This window comes from Rhamphochromis sp. 'chilingali' (genome assembly GCF_963969265.1).
Source record: "Rhamphochromis sp. 'chilingali' genome assembly, chromosome: 17".
NCBI classification, from domain to species: domain Eukaryota; kingdom Metazoa; phylum Chordata; class Actinopteri; order Cichliformes; family Cichlidae; genus Rhamphochromis; species Rhamphochromis sp. 'chilingali'.
The window spans coordinates 28,401,065-28,422,783 of record NC_137944.1 but is presented as its reverse complement, the minus strand read 5'-3'; the positions used below and the strand labels follow the sequence as shown (position 1 = coordinate 28,422,783).

The 21,719-nt window shown below is 43.3% G+C and overlaps 1 protein-coding gene across 2 annotated transcripts in view; it reads right to left on the bottom strand.

Annotated features, from left to right (window-relative positions):
• Nucleotides 1-21,719, bottom strand: part of nfatc1 (nuclear factor of activated T cells 1) — a 52,471-nt gene that overhangs the window by 28,220 nt on the left and 2,532 nt on the right. Inside the window, exons 2-7 of one of the 2 annotated variants that reach the window (XM_080862679.1) lie at nt 20,961-21,639; nt 18,492-19,539; nt 18,026-18,185; nt 12,871-13,073; nt 10,677-10,849; nt 8,342-8,482 (exon numbers count right to left, since the gene is read on the bottom strand). In XM_080862679.1, the coding sequence (XP_080718805.1) occupies nt 8,342-8,482; nt 10,677-10,849; nt 12,871-13,073; nt 18,026-18,185; nt 18,492-19,539; nt 20,961-20,979 (1,744 nt within the window). In that variant the 5' untranslated portion in view covers nt 20,980-21,639. The remainder of the gene's footprint in view (nt 1-8,341; nt 8,483-10,676; nt 10,850-12,870; nt 13,074-18,025; nt 18,186-18,491; nt 19,540-20,960; nt 21,640-21,719) is intronic. The other variant, XM_080862680.1, reaches the window with a different exon arrangement.

The window sequence follows — 21,719 nt, the reverse complement described above, 5'->3', positions numbered from 1 at the left end:
GTGCTACTGACATCATAAAGATCCAAAAGTAAGAAAGACTGTCTGAAACGAAGCCTTAGCTTTTGCCTCGAGGGGATTGCTTCTACATATAGTTAATTAATTATTCAACTTTGGATATGTTCAGTCACTGTAAAGATACAGGTATGAGAGAAATGAAGGGAAGCATAAATGGTCTACTTTCATTCTAAAAACAAAATGAAATCTGAGAGTTAATAAATGTAAACAGCATTCTGAAAGCTTCAAGATAATCTGGTACAGATGCAAGGTGTAGAGTTATGGGAAGTGCACACACACACACACACACACACACACACACACACACACACACACACACACACACACACACAGAGACTGGTGTGTGGTATTATGATTCAAACATAAGATTTATAAACAATATGGCAAAGAAACCTCCCTATAAACAGAAAAGAGAAGAAAAACAGCTCGTCATACAGGAAGTTCTCAGTGAAAAGAATATCTTTACGTAAGCAGCGCTGACAAACTTTAAAAATAGTTAACGTGACTAACACTAAAATCTGCGCGTTTGTCTGTTTTCTCAATCCCACTCTGTCTCCTCACTTCGGGAAGCTCTCCAGAAGGGAAGCCTTTCCAGTCATTGTCAATCCACAGGAGATGAACATGTTTTTTAGATCTCCCTCAACGTCTCTGTCTGTTTCTCCCCGTCTGCTTTTGCCTTCGCTCTCTCTGACTCACGCACATCATTTTTCACATCATCACAGAGATAGAAAATTTGAATTGAGCAATTTGTTCTCGGTGCCCAGCTACCTACTGCCAGGAAACTTCTCAAGAGCTAAAAAAAAAAAAAAAAGAGAGAGAAAGAGCTTTGAAAAGTTGAATGCGTGGGATGCCTTTGTTTGAAAAGACTGTACCGGATAATAGATAACCACAGAATGTAATTGATAACCACAGAATGTTCCAGAGTTATAGGGCAACATCTGCGCAAAGCCTGCACCGATCCAATGAAAAACTTCGCCAGCAGTTTCTCTCCAGCTCCCCTCCCACCAAATTTCAGCGAGCACAATTTGGTTTCTAACTCTCTGGCCCACTGTGCTGGATGATATCCAATATTATCTAAGTTAAACAACTCAGCCTAAAACCACCTCGACCATATAAACCCAGCACCCCTCCCCAGCTCTCACAACGCCCAAGCTCCACCGGCCTTGGCACCGTCCCAGCCTCTCAGAAGTCGTACAATTCACATTTTGTTAGCAACGGTCTACACAAATCATTACTTTCTCAGAGCAGACATAACACAGAGCAGTCAATGACACAGCGGTGGTGTGCTGCAAAGAGTCATGGCAGCCGAGGGGGATCAAACAATATACAATACAGTTATTTGTCATGTTGTGTTTAGAAAGAGATTCAAACAGCTCCTTGTGTGTCTTAATTGAGGCTGGGTGGAGTAAAACTCTGGTGCCCAGAGTGAAACAGCGGGGTGGCATGTGCCCAAGCCCTCATAACGTACAGTAAATATAAACATATGCTCTACCCAAGTCCATGTGGCACACTGAAAGAGTTCCCTTGTCCTCTGACTGACGACTGAGACCTCTTCCTTACCACCCTGAAAACATTTGGATTTTGGAAGCTGCTTGCAAACTGAGGCCAGCTCAAATCTGATAAATGGCAGCAGATACTGACATCCAGCCCTCAAGAACACCACTTAAAGCTACAGCGGCGCTTGCCACTACACAACGTCACCCGTTTCATAGAGAAATCAATCTCTGGAGTTTCTCAAAAAAGCTGTCTTTTTCTTTCTTTTTTAAGAAATCATACCCTATAATTTATGAAAACATCATCTCATCTGTTTATGTGACTGTAATTGATTTGTTTATGAAAAATAGCCATTGTTCTCAAAAGTGTCCGAAGCAGCCAAACCGCTGAACAGCCATTGTTCTGTTAATCTAATGAAAGTGAAGTGCGCCGACCATGCGCACCACCAAAGCAAAGGAACCCTCCCTCCAAACCAAACCACCGCTCAAAAGATAGCACAGCTAACAGAGCGTGCAAGTTAAAACAAACTCATTCACCCCAAGGTACATTACTGTCATTACGCTACTGTCATCTCGCTCACAGCTCTCATTAGTTTAAAGAAGGAGGGCTGTCTGCAGTTTTCTACCGGTAATTTTAGAAACCATCTCACAGCAACGCAGCGCGGTCAAGTTCAATTTTCAGCTCGTCTTACTTGCTGCTCTGACCAAGAACGATTAGACAAAATTGTTTGGGTGTTCCCGTCAGACGAGGAAAGCTCGGCTTTTCTACCTGCTCGGAGCTCCAACTCGTCGGCTCACAGAAAGAGCGACGGGTGAGGAAGATGGTTCAAGGAAAACATAGCTGTAGGTTTGATGGATCAGGGAAATTGTTATTCGCAGCGATGCTGATTGCAGCCGACCAGGCAGCTCTCCAGAATACCAGGCCAGATGTGAAAGTGCTCTTTTCATTTGGGGTTTTTCCTCTGAAAGGATTTCCTCCAGGATCTCTCGCTATTATCAATCATTGAAGGGAAACACTGTGCAGAACCACACTTGATTAAAAATACTCCAGCAAATAAAAGGAGGGACCCGGTGAAAGTAATCAACGGTGTGCATTATTTTCAGATAACTGCAGTTGTGAAACAGTCCAGTTGTTATCGTTTCAAATGGACGCTTTCTGAACTATACAGTTATCATCAAATTTGGGGGGGAAATGTCAGCATCCAGGTGACGCAGCAGGCCTCGCTAAAATCTAATACTGTAGACAGAAAAAACCCCAAGAAGATCCTTTTTTAGCTTCATTAGTCAACACCATTTACTAAATGAAGACCATGTGATGCAGCTGGAAACTAGTAAGTGGGTCTGAGAGGTTTGTTTATCATGTTAGTCATATAGTCCAAGCATGATTAAAACAGATTAAAAAAAACAGTTGGGAGAATGAAATCAAACCAGCTTCTTAAACCAAAACAAAAACAGCAACAACAAAAGCAAGACTACAACACAACTTAGAACTTGGTCATAAAGGGGCGTAACTCTCCACATCGCTGGATCCCAAGCAACAGCAGTTCTCATTCAAATTCAAATACTCAACCCTAGCATGCTATTGGAGAACTTATGTTTAACTTTAATAACTTTTTTCTATTTTCTTTTTCATTGTTCAGATGCAATAGGGTAGCACATATGGTCCCTTGGCCAATAAAGGGTTAAGAGGAAGAAATGTTCAGCAAGCTCATCGAGGGCGTATCTCCAATGACTGGTTGGGATTAAACATGAAGGTTTAAGAGAGAGAGAGAAAGATCCTGGCTGGTTATGAGGTTATGAGGTAAGGTTATGAAACATCTTATAACTTAACAACAAACTTGTCACATTTTGTAACCTTATATTGGACCTGCGATGCTCACTTCTAGCTCCATTTTCTTTGAGTCGCAGCTCGGAATAATCCTTGTTTATCTTTAGCTGGGCTTCGGCGCAGAGCCTCAGATCATCGCCCTTAAAGATAGCTTTCTTTTTAAGGGTATCCAGTCTTCTGATTAGCAGCCCTTCATAAACAGAAGTTTTGAGCACAGGCGGGTGGAGCTTCTGACAAAACCACATTAGAGATATCCGCTCTCTTTGACATCATCCAGAGCCAAGAGTAGAAAAATCTGTCTGAGCCTAAGCTTTTAGAGCGGCCTGAAACCCAAAGCCTTGTTTCACAGGGATTATTAGTACATACGCTGACTCCAATATGTCTACGTTTGCCCACGTTTAACATAAGCATCCACACTACAACAGCATAAACGGAACATAATGTGTCTACTTTTATCGGTGCATATCTATTTTTTAAATAACCAAGGTACAGTTTATACTCCTGCTGACAACAAATGAAGTCTTCCAGTACTAATCAACACAAAGAGGTGACTAGAGGACAGCAGGGCCTAATTTCCCACATGGAGTGGCTGCGACTTATCACAGAAAGCATCTCCTGGGCAGTAATTTTGCAAATGAAAGCAAGGTGAGATCGAGTTAGGTTTAGATTACAGGCTGATGTCTGCAGCACCAAAGCCATACAGTAATCTCTTATGACTGATTGGCTGTAGTCACGAGTGGCAGCTGAACCGATGTTATCTTGGCCATTTCTGCTAAAGGCGGGACATGCAGGCAAGATAAAGCAAAGCCAGTTTGTGTTTTCAGACTGTGTGTTAAAGAGCAGGTGACAGAGTGTGCAGGTCTCTATGGGAAAACAGGGATTTCCTTCGTGAGTCACGGGCAGCAACAAAAACAAACTCAAAAACATGAAACTGCACATGCACAAAAAACACGAGGTCTCAAGGTCACCCTCTCTTGTCACGTTCGCACTCCAGAAGGTTTTCATTATTTACCGCAAGAGGGGAAAAAAATCCATCGGACATTAAAACAAAAACCAAAACAAATTGATTTTTTTTTAGCAAGTTGGCATCTCAAGGCAGGGTCACTCATCCCGGCTATAATTGCAGGGGAAACTCTGACTAAAACACACACACACACACACAGACGTATTCACTTGCAAGTACAGGACGGATGCAAAAACACAACTCTCAGGAATATTTGCATCTGTCAGCGTCCGCATGTTCTGTTACCGCAGCTTTGTGAGAGCGCTTTATTGGAAGATTTGCAGGAAAATTGTCCATCGGTAAAAATAAATGCTTAAGCCCTTTATGGCAACAAAATCCACCACTCCGGATTTATGAGTTTGATTGTTAAATGGTTTCTCAGAGCTCCGCTTTGGCACGAGTAAAAAAACAATAAAAGTCTATAACTTTTCCAGAGCGTACATGTTCTACATGAAGATTTGAAAACAGAGATGAGTTGTATATTTTTTTAAAATATGCAGATTTGAGCCTTTAGTCCTTGGCCTTATTAGTTAGTATCTTATTATATCAGTGATGCCGTTTCACCCCAGAGAGTAATGACGTCTCTACTAGTCTACTGTTTCTATTTATCTGTGTGTTTATACAGGGAGCAGCTGTAAAGAAGAACCAGTTTGATCCACAGGGAGATCGCAGCTCATAGAGTTAATGAACTGAGAGCTGGTGGCAAAGAAGCAGCTTGGATAAAGAGGTGGACGGATGGAGGGAAGTGGAGGGGGGGCAGTGTTGTGGAAGCCTGGCTCAAGGGTGTTTCCATGGTAGGATTGCCCAGGAATCTGATGCTGGTGCCAGACGCAGGGAAACCCTCATCAAAAACAAGGGAGCACACCCATAAGCATCAGTCCACGAGGGCCTAAAGACGGCTAGATTCAAAGCTCAAGGAGAACCAGAGCAGCTAAAGACCCAAACATGTTGGACGTTTCTGTTTTGTTTCCTTTGTAAATGAACCAGATGAATGTATTTACAATGAGCTCAGAGTTTGGGTCAAACAGAAACACACAATTCAGTCAGATCTGCTTCAGCCAAATTGTTATTAATTTATATTCAGCAACATGGTTCTGTTCTGGAACCTCTCCACCCTTTCGAGAGGATACGTGGAAAGCATAAGGCGTGGTCACTGCATCTTCCTGCTCTTTCATACATGGAAAACAGGAGGCAGCAGAAACAGCAGCAAACCAGCCATTCAAAGCAGAGCAAGCATCAGAGATGACACATGCATTTAATGAGTCAGAGACAGCATGGAAAGGAAGAGCTGGGCTGGGGATGGGTTGCCAAGTTGCTTATAGATGTCCAGCAACTGACGGCAGGTTAAAGCAGATAAAATAGTCCACTCTGAAGCTTATCTTAAATATCAGTTCAATATCAACTGGACGATCAGCTACTGTGGAGCGGCTCTGAGAGCAGCTCATCTGGCGAGTTTACAGCTGAGGCAGATTTCACGGCTTGTTCGAACTAATGCTTTGCTCAATTTAGGATCAAAAATATGTGGTTTGCCAAGCAGGACACACTGATTGGATGAAACGCCAGGAGGCAGAGCTAAAAAGGTTACATTTATAAAGATAATTGGTATTGATGAAAAGGTTTGGTAGTAGACAGTAGTTTGACAGCACTTTCACACTTGTGTCTGAAGCTTTCAACCACATTTCATATCTACCTGCAATGTGGTTTATCTAAATATTCAACAAGCTATATATTTTTTAAATAATTTAATACACTATGGCTATACATTTGAAATGTGAGATAAAGGAAGAAAGTTTGTTAGATTAAAATTCAGCCAGTATCACTTTACACAAAGGAAGATTTCCATCTACATTATTGTGGTATTATTGTATTTGGGGACATCCATCTTTTCCATGTGAATATATGGAAAGCATAAGGCAGGGGTGAAAGCTCGGTACACAACAGAACAGACATCAGCGATAACAAGGATGACGCTCATTCAGTCAGGCACAGCACTGAAACGAAGAGGTGGGTTGTGAAGCAGCTTGCAGAGGCAGAATCAACTAGAAGCAGGGTAAATCAGCTTAAAGAAAATGTGCCTACAAAATGTTCAAAGACTGTCAACTGATAGCTCTGCTGTGGGCTAGCACTGAGATCAGCTGTTATCAGCTCATACTCCAGGACTGCAGGCAAAGCCTTGTTTTGTAACCTGCCTTAAGTGAGTAAGTAATGCTATACTCACTTTATGCATCACTTTAATGCTAAATTTAAAAAACAGAATGGACCTTTCTATTAAATTCAAGTCAAATTTACAGTCCCCGGTTTGTTTTGCAGCATGTTTCACAAATGAAAAATACGTAATGTACAGAGTCAATATCAGATTTAAAAACAGGAGGACTTAATGTAAACTTTAAATTTCAAGTTTATCAAGCGCTCTTCTTCCTGTCTTTCTTATCTTTCTCCATCTCTGAGTGAAGTTTGCTCTCTTTCCCTTCTCTCCCTGTGAAATACAGGAGCTGGACCTTTAGCTAGCAACACACTGTGTGACAACTGCACGTAAATTCAGTTCTGGTTTTAACAATGAGCCAGTGAAGAGAAGCTAATATGAGAAACATGAACTTTATCCTCTTAGTACCCTAACTGCAGGGTTTTAATCAACTGAAGGCTTTTCGGGGAAATTTTATGTTAGCCTGATAATAATGAATTACAATAGTTCAGTCTAGGGATAGAAAAATGCACCATTTTTTTTTCAGCATGACAGGATGGCAGAGGATGTTTCTGTTTTAGTAAAGCTGTCCTAAATATTAGTTTAATGTCTGCATAGAAACATATATCCTGGTGAAAAATGAGTCCTAGGTTCTTTACAACAGTAGGACACAATTTTTATGAGGTTGTTTGGGGTTATTACAAACCTTTATGTCTTCAAGACATGCACAAACTAATTTTTGTTATCAGGTCTCATTAATAAATATAGATCGGTATCATCTGCATAACAATGAAAATGCATCCACTGTTGTTTTTAACTACACTATATGGAGGAAGCGTGTATAACATGAAAAGTATAGGTGTCAGGACAATTCCTATGAGACTCCAAGGCTAACATCAGTTTATTACAAAGTGGATATTGCATATTTTTCATTTCTGTTCAACCCAGAGTTTCATGTCGTGCTCCAAAAAGTGGTTCTGGTGTCAGCTCTAATTCATCACATGACATTAGTTCTGCCTCTGATCTGCCCTTTTCACCTCATGAGATCAGAGTTAAACAAAGAGTTTGCGCAGAGAGGAAAAAGATTCTTCTTCCGAGTGTTAATAAACAATCTCACTACTCCATCGTACAGTGCTGGAGGCGGGCTGCCTGTGTGCCCGTGCAGCCTTGAATTCCTTCTTCCACAGGTGGAACAATGAAAAGGCTTCCTTTCTTTTTCTTTTTTTTGAATGAGTCACCGTCGTGATAGGATCACACGTGTTTACATTGCTCAGCCTTGGCCCAAACTGTACCTCACGTTGCTTTGCTAAAGCTAATCAAGGAAATTGCTGTTTGTAAACGTTGTCGTATCAACATCTGGGAGCAGTCCCCGCTCCCTCCTAACCAAAACGGCTTAACGTAAGAAAAAGAGAAACAAATACTGATGCAAGGCGCACACACACACACACACACACACACACACAAAAGTGTCCACACCACGTGCACAGCCACCCACCTACATGCGCACGCACACACATACGCAACACATGCTGCATTTGTGATCCATTCCTCTGCTGAACAGGCAATGGAAACTTCTGCAAAAGTAAATCTGCTGGGTTAAAAATACAGCGCATTAATGTGCACCACATGTGGCACTCTGGCAGAATGGAGGATATTTTGACGGCGGGGGGAGGAGAGGAGCTGGGAGGGGAGGAGCAGTCCTGGGGTTTCTCCAACAGCAGAGAAAGGGAGACACACACTCACACACACACGGGCACACATACACACACTGCTGCACTGAGATGAAACAGCGCAAACTCCCAAATCTCCTCCGGCTTTACCTTGAGCCTTTTCCACGAACACCACCTTGGAGTCGTGCTGGAAGTTGTGTCCATCGAGGAGCATCCTCTCCCCTCCAGGGGCGGGACACGTCTCCAGGCTCTGCTTATCCACCAGCGGCAGCTCTTGGGCTGATCTCTGAGCTGTGGGAGGGAAAAAACAAACCGGGCCTCATCGCTCAGCTAATACACACCCACTCCCCATGCAGACCTGAGCATCCAGACCGAGGCTGAATCACTACCTAGACAGCTTTCACAGAGCTGTAAACCTCAACTTCTCCATGTTAAAATTAAGATCCCTGTTTGGCAGTAAGCATAGAGAGGCTTCATGTTGTGTTTATTTGTGTTTCCCTTAAATTATAGAGGATGTTTCCTCTCAAATATTTCCTCTCCTGATCCTCCTTATGCCTCACTCTTAACTTTTGGCCTGTCTTTCTCATTCCTTGTTTGCCTTCATTTTTTTCTCCCCCCTCCAAAACGTTCTATCACACGCCACAAAATACTCGCAAACCTTGTTCTGTCTTCAGCTAGATGTAAAGCTGATGTCTTAGCCAAGTTTAGCCCATGTAATTTCATTCTGATTGACCTGGATAAATAAACAGAGGCTGAATATTCGCCTCACATGAGAATCATCTTTTTGTAATTTGATGCTGCTGTTTTCTGATTTTGATAAAACTCTAATTCCCTGTCTTTGGAAACAATCAATCTCTCCCACATCTCTCTGCTGCTCTTCGCCTGTGTGTCATTTTCAGCCTCGCTCACACACCAGGCGAATTTTGGTCAAAAACAATTGCTTTGTGGCAGTCATTCAAAAACTAACAATGGTCTATTTCAAGGGGTTGAGCTCATGGTTTAACTACTGTCTTTCATTTACCTCATAAGACTTAATCTGTGTGGCAGCCCTTGGTGCCAGAACCACATGAAGTGGCTGATCTGCCTGAATTTAGCCCGGTCCAGTGAAAGGTCAACTCCAGTGCAGTGCAGTCAATGGGGTTTATCGAGCCAGGCTTAAAAAGCTTTTACAGGGTTAATACTATTACATTAAAGTGTAGTTCACTATCACATGAACCGCATTCAGTGGCTCTCGTTACATGGCTGCATCTTTTCCTTTTATCTTTATCAGGGAATCTACAGCTTTTCTCTTCTTTCATAATTTTGACTCAGTCCAACATTGCTCATTAATATTCTCTGATCTGGTCGAGAAACGGATAACGAAATTTGATTTGCAAAGAAAAAACGGACATTTTCAGATTTGAGAAGCTTACGTCAATTTGGTTAATCAATTAAGGATTAATCAGTTCTCATCGTTTCTGATTAATCTACTGCCCAGTCCTTCGGTCTTGTGATCTTTTTGAATCGAGCGGCATCCACTTACAACCACCAGTCACATGGACTTTTGTTGTCTTTCTAATCTCACTCCATTTGATTTGAGGAATTATTAAAAGTCTAAAACTGGAACACGATACAGTATTTCACAAAAACAAGCCTGTCTGCATCCCCATCAGCAGCTGTGTGAGTGTCTGTCTATCCAATAAATGTTGAGATATTCGTCTGGTACAAAGCACCCATTCACACGGAAGAGTTGCCTCACACTGATTAAGTTAAATATAGTGGATACTTCTGACCCTTTAGAGGGGTGTGACAGCCATTTAGGCAGCACAAGGCTCAGTGGTCAGCACTGCGCCTTGTGGTAAAAGGGTGCTAGGCTGTATGAGTTCCCTATGATTTCTCCTGCCATCACAAACTTGTTAGGTGAATTTGCCTATCAAAGGAACTTAAACAAATAACTGGTCTAATTGTTAACGCTATATTTATCACATAATCCAGATAATTTTTCAAGAAATTAAAAAAAAATCACTGATTTTGCATCTTTTAAATCATAATTCTACTTGTAGTGCTTTTATTTTGAAGGACAAGCTTGTTTAGATGTCTTGTTGCACTGCAGGTATGTGAGGAGATTCTTACACCATACCTGTGAGCCAGCAGCCAGTCACAGTTAGAAGGAAATCTCTGGAGACTGTAGTCTATTTTCTTTATTTACTTTATTTTGTTAGAATTCGGTGCTCAGTTGGAATAAAGTCTTCAAATGAACCGGTATTAACAAAATGACTTTTTAGAAAATTACAACTGGAAATGATGCATCATGGTGGATGCTCATTGCTTGTAAAACTTAGAGTCTGTTAAATGCACAGAATGAGTTTCCCTGCTGGGATCAGTGACACCATCTTACGCTTCTACCCGTGTGCACGCTAATGGAGCCCTTTAAACGACTGTAGAAGGCTGATGAGTTCAAGTTTGGCATTTTCAAAGCAGGACAAATATGAGTGGATGTACTTACAGCACTCGATGGGGTTTGATGCCACCTGCAAAGACACCGTTCTCCCCGTGGCTTGGTTGATGTGAACCCTGAACACCATCCGCACACGCGTGTTCTTGCGTCCGATGTCGGTCTCCCCCTTCCTCAGCTCTATGTCCGAGTTACGCAGCTTCAAGATTCCCGCGCAGTCGATTCTGTGTTTGCAAAGACACAAGACAAAGAGTCTGCTGGGTCCGTTTATGACATATATAATCTCACACTTAATCAGGATTTATGTAGCAAAGACTTTCACTCTGGACTTCATCACTGTAGCCCCGAAGAAGGCTGTCAACAGAAGATTAACATCCCCACTCCCAGCAGAGCTTTTACGCCTCAGTGGACCTGCTCTGGGGTAAAACTGAAGCTCTAAAGAAAAAAACGCCTGGAAGCATTCAATTTTTCATGAATCTGTTTGATTCACATGAGCCGGCTCCTTAAATATTGTTGCCCCTGCACAAATCTCACCACCAGGAATTGGCTATAAGATGTATTTTGAGGAGTCAAAGTCTTAATCGGACACTTAATAAGCCCCTTCTTCACTGAACTCCTCTAACTTTTTCATACTTCAGTACCTCAGGCCTTTCCAAACGGTTTCTGGCTTTTCCATCGCTCTGCTACTTGATGCTGCATTCCTCAAAGCCTACTTAATGTCAACTTTTACACACACTCGGACACTCCCTTACATTCTTCTGGGCAGACACCAGGGTCTGCTTTACTGGTGAAGTAATCAGGTGTTGATGCTAAGGACCCCAGCTGTTCTGCTCTCTGCCTACACAAACAGACTGACTGCAAAAAATCACATACTGAGGGATCTCGTCAGTGAGTTTTGGGGTTTTTTCATTTTTTTTAGAAGACGAGGACAAAAAAAAGACACTTTTATTTCTTTTAAGGCACTAATTTATGAAGAGTTAATTGAATTCATACCAACTCGACTCTTGTGGCTTCATTAGCCGCAAAAAACAAATCTGCGTTGGTGTTGCTTAACAATTTAATTTAAAACTTTTCCTCCTAAATCATCATGATTAACTATTCCAGGGATATAATAACGCCTGTATCCTATACCGCATTATGAAACATATATACGTCACACTGGACTGGAGCACATGTCAAATCCACCACAAAACCCTTCGTGTACTCTGTCAGTACTGTGAAGAAACCCCGAGGTGAAGTCGTTGTATAAGTGGAGCTTATGTGTTACATCCATTAAAAAGCAGGGGAAGTGCTGATGGTAGCAGGATGTTACTACCTGCAGCACAGACAGAGACCCCGGGTCCCCTGTTAGCAGCCCGAAGACTTCCCAGTAATCTGATCTCTGAAGCTCATAAAATGGGAAAAGCCACCCATCTGTGTGCGGAGAGTAACACTTCAAGAGCAAAACTAAAGCCCTAAAGGAGACATGCAAGCTCAAAGATATGCACAGATAAATCAAAAGCAGCAATCTAACATGCTTTGATGAGGCTTTAGAAGCTCGAGAGGAGTGAAATTCCCCTCTCACCAGATCAGACTGATGCCTCTGTTGAAATAAATTCCCTTGATTTTAGTATCCCTTTAATATGATAACAGTGAAGATGCATTTTTACAGCTACCACAGCAGCTGGTGTTTACTGGCTGCACTAAACTCCATCATAGCAAGAATTATTATTTCAAGTCTTTTGGACTCGTTGTGTACTTGCTGTGAAATCTAGGTCATTCATTTAAGATTTAAATGTTAAAATATTCAAGTCGAATGTTGACTTGAAAGCAAAATCAAACAAGTCAAAGGACTTGATTGCGAGAGCTTTGAGGGAACATTGACGAAATTGTCCACTCTTAACTTGCAGCTTGCTCGTGGACAATTAAAAGATTTGACTTGGACTTGTTTCAGCTGACTCAATGCATGGCATGACTTTTCTTGATGGACTTGAAGGAAATTTCTCAAGGGACAGCAGATTTCACTTGGATTTCCTGTCAGTGACCGAACGTGACATGGGCTTGTACAAAATGTGCTTTCTTGGTTAATGACTTGAGACTGGCATTGCCATTGTCTCAAATTACTCTTTAAAAGGTTTCACTGGCAATCAGATTCATCCCAGTTTAAAACCAGTGCTTCATTCCAGTGCACGCCAGTTCTTAAACAATTTGAGACTGGATGTCCAAGTCAAGTCTTGAGCTGTTTTTTTAGTCTGGCGATACTCACATGGCCCGCATGTTGTTCTCTGGTAGCAGTGGGATCTCCAGAACCTTGGTGTTGTTATGCATGGCCTCGTGGCTCGGGGTGGACACCGTCTTGCCTGTGATCCGGTGGACCTGGTAGAAGGCGTGTGGCCTCAGCAGCCTGTCATCAGCTGTGCCGATGAACAGCTGCAAAGTCAGGGGTTCGCTCTCCATGTACCCGTGAAGCTAAGAGACAAAGAAACGACGGACATGTGCGGTCAAGCTTACAAACTGTCAGAACGTAACGCAGGTCTTTCAGAGGTCAGGCTTTCCAACAAAGTAGCCTTTTAGGACCGTGTAATCATCACCCTTTTCATCTTTAATTTACTACCAACAGCCTGTGCCCACTTCCTCTACGAGTTCATGTCAGGTCTGCCAAGATGTTGATCCAACAGTGGCTCAATCTCATGGGGCCAAAGAGCGGTAAAATACACCTACAGTCTGCAGCTTTGTGATTTGTGAGCACCATGCTTGCCTTGTGACATGACTGAGGCAGTGTTTTGGAAAAGTCAAGGTCGAGCCGTTTAGACCCAAACAGGGACAATCAGGGTCAAGTTAACTGCTTGCTACAGTTGGTGGGCTCGTCCCAGAGCATCTAAAGTAATCCCAGACCTTCATAGGTGTTGCCTGACAAGAGGCCTCCTGCCAGGATGACCTCAACCTCCCAGACTGCAGAGTGCAGTCTGGGAGTGCAGTGCTGAAATTTGAGAACAGCGGCTACTATTGACACTCTGTCAGAGAGTTATGTATGTTATCCATACAATGCAGCAGAAGAATTACAGCAGAATATTTAACATTAGTTTTATGTTTACATCTAAGTAAATATGAGTGAGGCTCGACATTTTACACCACTGTCAATTTAAACTGAGGAAACTAAACAGAGAAAAGCAACATTTTTTTTATTTTTAAACCATGATTAATATGTTTCAGCAAACATCAACATGTGGATTAATATAAAAATGAACTTTCTTTTTTTTTTTTAAGTGCTCTTTTTTTCCAATCTGTAATTTTTTAGGCTCTTAAATTTCCTCCATCTTTAACCAAAACATCCCAGCTGGACTTGCTCCTGTTTGGCTAAACAGTCTTAAAGTTTTTCCATCTTTTAAATTACATTAAGCAATTCTGCTTCACTTGAAATGCCTCCAGTAATCAGGTTTGAATTAGTGTCGGCCATTCAGGGTCAAGTATTGGGACGTTTTTTTCCTCTCTCTATGGGCTATTAGTATTCAAATGTATTCAAAAATACAGTTTAACTAAGTAGTTGCATTGCATTGCATGCTATCACGCAGAACAGCACTTTATCTTGACTGATTAAGAGCTTCTAAGAGTCAAACTGGTCTGAGTCTGCAAGCAAAGTGTTATAAAACGAGCACTATACGCACATCGTCATCCACAAACCCGTCAAAGCGTAATAGAGGCCGACACTCAACCCCGACTAATTATAAGGCACTTTGGAAAAGAGTGTCGGCTGAAACAATCAGTGTGGAAATGTTGAAATGAAGACCGCACTTTTCACTTACATAAGGGGAGCACTCGAGGCGAGCAGCGCCCACAATGAGAGTGAAAGCCTCAGACTGGGGAGGCATAACATGTGATTTGGAGGAGGATCCCTGTCAGGGTTAAGAGCCTGCGAAAGCCCCGTATATTTGTGTAAGGAAATGGGTTGCTGCCTAGCAATGCTGTTTATTCAGGCAGCAGGAAGGAGTGTGATGAAGTGAGGTAGTCTGCTCGCGAGGTTAGTTACTCTCAAACTGTAATTACTTACAGATTACTGATTATCTGCTTTGAATTATTATCAGCAACAAAGTCTAGACAAATAGAAATAATCAAACTTGATAATATCATCTGACTGCTTTCAGCTGTTTTTGGTTTCTTTGCTTCCAAACCTTTACAAAGCATCCATTTAGAAATGCTCGTAATTTATGTCAGCATCATCATCCATCATTTTAAGACACAAGCAGCAATCATGAAATTAAGAAACCTTTCCCTTTTAGTTTTTCTGCTCCGTGATCTGAATCATATGTTTTTACAAAGCAATTCAAGCAGACAACAGTTATGATTTGTTGATGCAATTAAAATCACTGAGATACAGCTTCATGTAAATCCACTGCTCTTTCACTCTGGCAGTTTGACGCTGGCGAAGCAGCCAAGCCTCCCCAGTTCACATTATCACCCACAAGAGGAATGCCGAGACTCCGGCCGGGTGAGGGTGACCAGCGCTTCCTTTCCATTCCTGTGATGCCCCAGCAACTCTAAAATGGTTATAAATGGGAATCCTCCATCTTTATTTTCAAAGAGAGATAACCCAGTATGTCTCAGATGGCATTTGCTAATTACACAGGCCAAGAAAAAGCACATGACGCCAAAATAACAGCATCTAAATCTACAAAAACATACTTCAAAAGAGCATGTTGGGTACTTTTTGGTCAGATCATAAAAGCTTACTTCAGTCAGGGTGAAAAAGAGGACCTCACAGACATGAATACAGAGCATTTCCTCTCCACCAAAGTACAGCTTGAAACCCTGAGCATAAGCTGCGGTGAGGACTGGACGCAGCACTTCAGAGGGGCATTCTTCAGTCTGCTGCTGGTGCAAGGGCGGGTGTGGTTGAGGCAGGCAGCAGTGATGGCATTGAAAAAGAACAGAAAACAGCCAGCTTAACTGTGCTGATGCTAGGGGTGGAGAAAACGTGTACCACACTGAACAGGACCTTCCAGAATAAACTCTGTAAAGTCTGGGCAGGTTTTGAGTCAGAAAAGCGACGGGACGAGCCGCAGAGGCTTCGTCAGCCAGCGTCCGCGGCAGAGGCTGCGCGCACCGTGTAATCAGGAAGTCGCAGAGATGGAGCTGCCTTGTCTGAGGCTCCCTCCAATATCTCCATCACAGCCTGCCAGAAACGTGTGTGGTTTAGCTTGCTGCCGCCTCCGCAGGACGCAGGGCGCGATGATGTCAGCCGTACAGAGAGGAACTTTCCTAAACAAAGGGAAGTCTGTGTGGTTGGGGTGGTAGCTGGCAGAAAAAGTTGGGGGGGAGGTTTAAAGAGAACACACACTCTATTTCAGTTGAGGTGAACCCAGACCCCTGTCATTAAATCATTAGCACCTTCTCATGGTGAGCCTCGCACAGATGTGCGGCTGTAGTTGCGACACTATGGCTAATACAACGTGTTTTGCTTTCCAGATTTTTCTATTCCAACGCTGCATACAAATGTAATATTTCTGTCCAACAAACAGAGGACTTCCATTCAAACACTATTACTTTTAACCTTTTAGTAAGATCACTCCAGGAAAAAAGACGTCACTACATCCTATTTTTAATACCAACTGTGACGAATGCTGTTTGCAATTAGTTACACGAAATCAATCACAGGCAAACTTTTTCAACTACAAAATTAGCAACAGGAAAAAAACAAAACATCCTAAAATTGAGTATTTGTATATTGTTTCCTGGTGCTCCTCCATCCTCACCATCACTAGCCACAGCTAGCTCCTCCTCATCCGTGACGCACTCAAAGGTCGAGAGTTTTAACTTGTGTTGACAGACTTTTTGTCACTATTGCGCAGTTTGCGCACTCAACAAAAATGCCAAATTCTCTCTCAGATAAATACACAGTTGTATAAGCTCTTTGTTAAATAGATTTAAGGGCTCTTTGACTAGAATGCTGCTGGTTCTTTCCCTTTCATGATACAAAACTTTATATCACATAGTTATCAATATCCAGTCCAGCTTATTTTATTATCACTTATTTTAATGCACTTAAGTCCAAATGTGTTGAGAGTAAACATGTTGCATGGATATGAAATCAAACAGCAACCTCAGCAGCAGAAAAACTGCAGTTCTTCTAATGGCCACTTGAGGCTGATGAGTTAATAGCCACTGGATTAAATGGGCAAGTTTGGAGACGGGATTTTTTATAACCAGTTTAAATTGTATTCATGTTGCGTGTTAGTAAAGGCTGCTTTGAGTAATCGGCGCCGTATCATATTGTTCAGTATTTGGTTGGATTAAAACAGACAAAGGAGTCAGAGTCAGTTTGTGAGGGAAGGAAACCTTCATGCCACAGTTTGCATCTAATTCTATCCCAGTGAAATGCAGATACACCTTGCTAACCAAGGTAGTAGTTAGCACTCCCTGACAACTAATCTAAACATGGGCATGTCTTCATCACAACAAAACAAACAAAAAACAAGAAAGCAATGCCCCATATACCAACGTCAGGGCTTCAAAACAGCAGTTCACAAACTGGCTACATTAAAATCACTCTTTAGCAATGTAAGAATTCCCTGATGCCCGAAGAAACATGCAAAACTGCTTAGTCTAAAAAAATATTTTATCAAAAGCGAAGGAAAAACACAAGAGTGTCTAGTAAATTCGTTGACTTTTTGTAACGTGTTAAGAAAAAGCCAGAAGGTGTTAATAAAACCAACAGAACTCCCTACACTCGCTTTGTCTAACGCCTCTCTGCAGACCCTTTATTTATTCAAACACTGAGGTCAGCGGTGTGGCATAATGGTTGGGGGGACCAGATGGGTTTATAACCAAAACATCTGCAGATGTCCACATTTTTTCTTCTTGGACTCAACCACCACAGCTACTGTGGTTAAAGCTCATGACTAAGCTCTTACTGGCCATGCTACATTAGTTCGTAACTGTCTGCGTTGCACTTGAAAACGCAATGGAAAAATCTGAGTCACCCTCGTCTGGACAGGAACTGACTGCCTGAGTGGACTGGTCTGTCTAATAGCATACCTATGGTATTCCATTCAGAAATGTTACATCTTTAAATAACATAAGAGGCAGGTCATGAAACACATGTCGCTCTAATCTTTTTTAACACATGAGGTAAAAGACAAGAGGAGGGAGGTGTTGAGGTGAGAAGTGACGAGGTAAGGAGCCGGAGTAAAAATGAGCCTAATGGTCGAACCATGTGTTGCTCCGATTACCGCAGGAAACCGAAGCTTTGTTCCCAGTCAGTGGATGATAAATGTGAATCTCTTTGTTTTTCAAGTCACTTTCTTTTGAAATTCTAGATTGCGTTGCATATTAAAATGCTCATATGATACAAAGGAAAAACATTATTCTTCACATAAAGTCACTGTAAGTCAAAATACAAATAAGAAGCACTGGTTCTAGCAGACCTGAATGACTGGGTGTCCTCCCGCCAGAGCCTTCACTGCTCCCCTGCTGCCCTCTGTCTCGTAATGGGCTCGGTGGTGGGACTTGGGCTGCACTTCGATCTGCAGGCTGTACGGCCCGGAGCTGGATGGCAGCTGCCAGTCGAGAGCTGGCAAAGATGGGCTGTAGTGGCAAAAAAAAAAATACATGTTCAACATGTCACCTTAACAAGAGGAGGGCTTATTTTAGATGGGCTTATCAAGGTAGAATGTGCAGAATGTGGACACTGCGATACGCCAGAGCATGTGATAAAGCCAGTAGCTTAAAGATACTTAAACACACTAATCCTTACTCAAAATTCACTCCGGTTCCAGACATAGTGAAAGAATAACGGTCTTTGAACAACACATCTGATCAAATGCCAGAAATACTAAAAGAATTTTACATTTAAATGCATTTTTTCATGCTTGAGTAAACCACCATCCTTACCTGACATACTGCTTTGGCTTTGACCAGGAATATGGGTGTTGTGGTACATCCAGAAACCCACCGCAGTAGCCCTCCTTCTTCAGGGACATGCGATTTGCTGGGTGCTCATCCTGACACAGCTTCCTAGGGCTCAGCTCCTCACCTCTAGGCTCCACCTTCAGGTTGATGGTGGTGCTGGGCTCCAGGCTGGTTTTTCGGGCCTTCATGGGGATTCCCTCTCCGAGGTCAGTCATTCCATCTGTGGTCAAGGCATTGATGGCTGCCAGGATGGCTGAGTTGGTGTACTGGTTGGTGTTTGGCAGCCAGGTCTCCTCTGTGACACTGAGGCGAGGAGATGTCTGTGGGGACAGACCTGGGGAGTGGTTGGGTGAATAAGGGAAGTGCTTTTGTGGCGCTCCGCTGCCATTTAAGCTGTACTTCCTCTTTGCACCACAGGGGGAATTGGGCCTGGAGCCACGCTGTCCCATCCAGCTGTCGTCCGTTATACTCGTGCGAGGGGACGTGGAGGGGGAGTGACGAGGAGAGCCACCGGAGGCGCAGCCGTCGCTGGGGAGGGTGAGGGTGGAGCCCTTGGGGGACACAGAGGGAGACTGCCAGGGGGAGTTCTGGGGTGAGTTGTCGTAATTGTAGGAGAAGCTTGACTCATAGGAGGATGCATCGGACAGGTTGCTACGTGATGAGACGCTGCTGGCCGGACTCAGGCAGCTGGGGTCACGGTAGCCATCTGCACTAGGGATGGTCAGTGTCACTATGGAGTTGACTCTCTTAGCAACAGGAAGGCTGCTTTCCTCCACCTCATCCTCAGGAAACTGACCGTAAGCTGTGATCTCGATACGAGGGCTCTCCAAGGTCGGGGCTCCGTTTGGGCGGATGCTTGTGGATGAAAAGTATCCGGCCGCTCTCATGTCATCCTGGGAGTCATAACTGTGAGGCTCGCTGACAGAGACAGATATGGCAGGGCTGGACTGCAGGCTGTGGTACTGGGAGGGAAGACAAGGGTTGCCCAATGGGAGAGAGAGACTGACGTTTGGCGTGTAGCCATATGCATCTGGAAAGCAAACAGATTGAGTTTGTTACCATGATAATCAAACACACATTCACTGGCTGCACTCACTGTGAGGGAGACCGATGCCAAAGTTAAGTCTTATGAGAGCTGTTGCAGAGGCGTTGGCTGTAATGGCAAAAGAACAGCTTGCCTACTGGATCTGGCCTTGACCATTTCCTGAGGCAGAAGGTTTGCAAGTTGAAAAGGTATCGCCTCATCTGAAAAGGGTCTCAAAACACGCCAGTCAGGCCAGTGATACAAACGCTTTCTGAATGGCCCAAATTGTACAAAGCAAATTGGGTGGGAAATCCGAATAAAGGAGCCAAAAATAACTCCAGTCTAAAAATAACCAAAAGCAAAACCAGGTAATTTTTTTCCACTCCACATTTGCCAGATTTATACCACTTAATGCACACGGTGCCCATAAACTGTAACATTATGAAAACACACTGATGCTTTTGTTGGCCCGTTTCATGTTGTAGCAGCCATCGAAAATAAACACAGGAGGGACATGACTCGTTTATTTGCATGCCGTAAAGGTGCACGCTGTACCAAGCCAGGAGAAGCTTGTGGTGTTGTGCCAGTGCTCCCGCTGGGACACATGAAACTCTGCCCATCTGTGGTGATGGCTGAGGTCACAATTAGGTGCAGAGGGCGGGGGGGTTGACATGGGAAAGGCAGTTGTGGTTATATGGTGCATGAAGCCGGCTGAGTGTGACCACAGCATGCAGGGCACATTGATACGCATGGAGACGGCGGCTGCAGACAGACATATGCAGTCACCGCAGCTCCTGTCTGCTGTAAATTAGAGAGAATTAGGGGCCCAGCCATAAAGACTATGACATCAATGCAGCACCATATGACTCCTTGTAATAAAAGAAAATTATGCCTACATTTAAAATCCTGCTTGTGGTGAGTGATACAGTAGCACTGAAGTGTGTGTTTTCTAAAATTAGCTGACATCCTGACAGTTTGCCTTGAGGGGAGGGGGGCTAGCTGCACCATCAAACGACTCTGCTCAATACTGTCCTCTGAAGCACTAGCACACTGTTACCCACAATGCCCTGTCAGTCCTCAGCGACTAACATTATTGGGCGCACTTTTTAGTCATGAGAGATTCACAGCAACAGAACCACGCCCACCTCGTCCAAATCAGCAGGGAGGGGCACTCACTAAATAGCTACACCGCTGCTTTAATACTGTAATTAACTACAATATACTGAGATAGTGTAGATAAGACCCACGGTTCAACGACACATCCCAGTTTAATGTGTTGCATGCGGGTGTAAAGTGTCAGGCACTGACAAGAAGCTAAAAAAAAAAATGCCACGTTAATAGCCGCACCTCGCTGTGATTAAAAATAAATAAATAAAATATAAACTAAACACTCTGATGGGGAAGCCTAGACAAAAAGTCAAACTCACCCTCTTCAGCAGATTTCATTTTCCCCTTTGAGCAGAGCAACTTCTGAGATCAAACTCTGAGTACAGCTGCAGGCGGATACGATTCCTTATCCATATAGTGGAGCGGATAAATTCCCCCAGCTGTTGCTCAGGATCCTCTCTCGCTGTTTCACCACGATCAGAAATCACGATGGTTCTCTATTCTTTCAGATACAGGAGGGGGGGAAATGCATTCAAAGTGGGGGGAAGAAAAATAAGCGACGAAATGTTAAAACACGTGGAATAAGGTCATGACTAGGATGCAGACGTTTGCGCTAAGAAAGGCTATCTTCGTCGCTGTGCTGAGATATCTGACTCTTTGTTGGGGGATCCTGCCTCTGTTGGGTCTCCGTGACGCACTGCTTCGGCGCACAGAGAACTTGTGCGCTTTTAAAGCTGGGGATCACCTCAGCACCGACGCGCCGCCCTTCCTTCGCTCTGACGCATCTGCGCGTCCGACCACCGCACGGGTCCAGCGGAGATCCTCTCTCTCACTGGGGGTTTCCAGAGGCAAAAGAGGCCAATTAGAGAAGCTGGCAGAGAACCTCGAAAGATCCGAGAGAGTAAAACAAGCCACGCCAAACTGCCGAGCTCCGAGTGATTGGAATGAAACATCCAATGCAAAAGCTAATCCTGCACAATGTGAGCCAGGGCGAGCATCCTGTTGAATATAAACAGTGGAATAACTTGAGTTGGAATGACACAGCACAGCACAACACGCTATGAAATGTTAAGGTAACA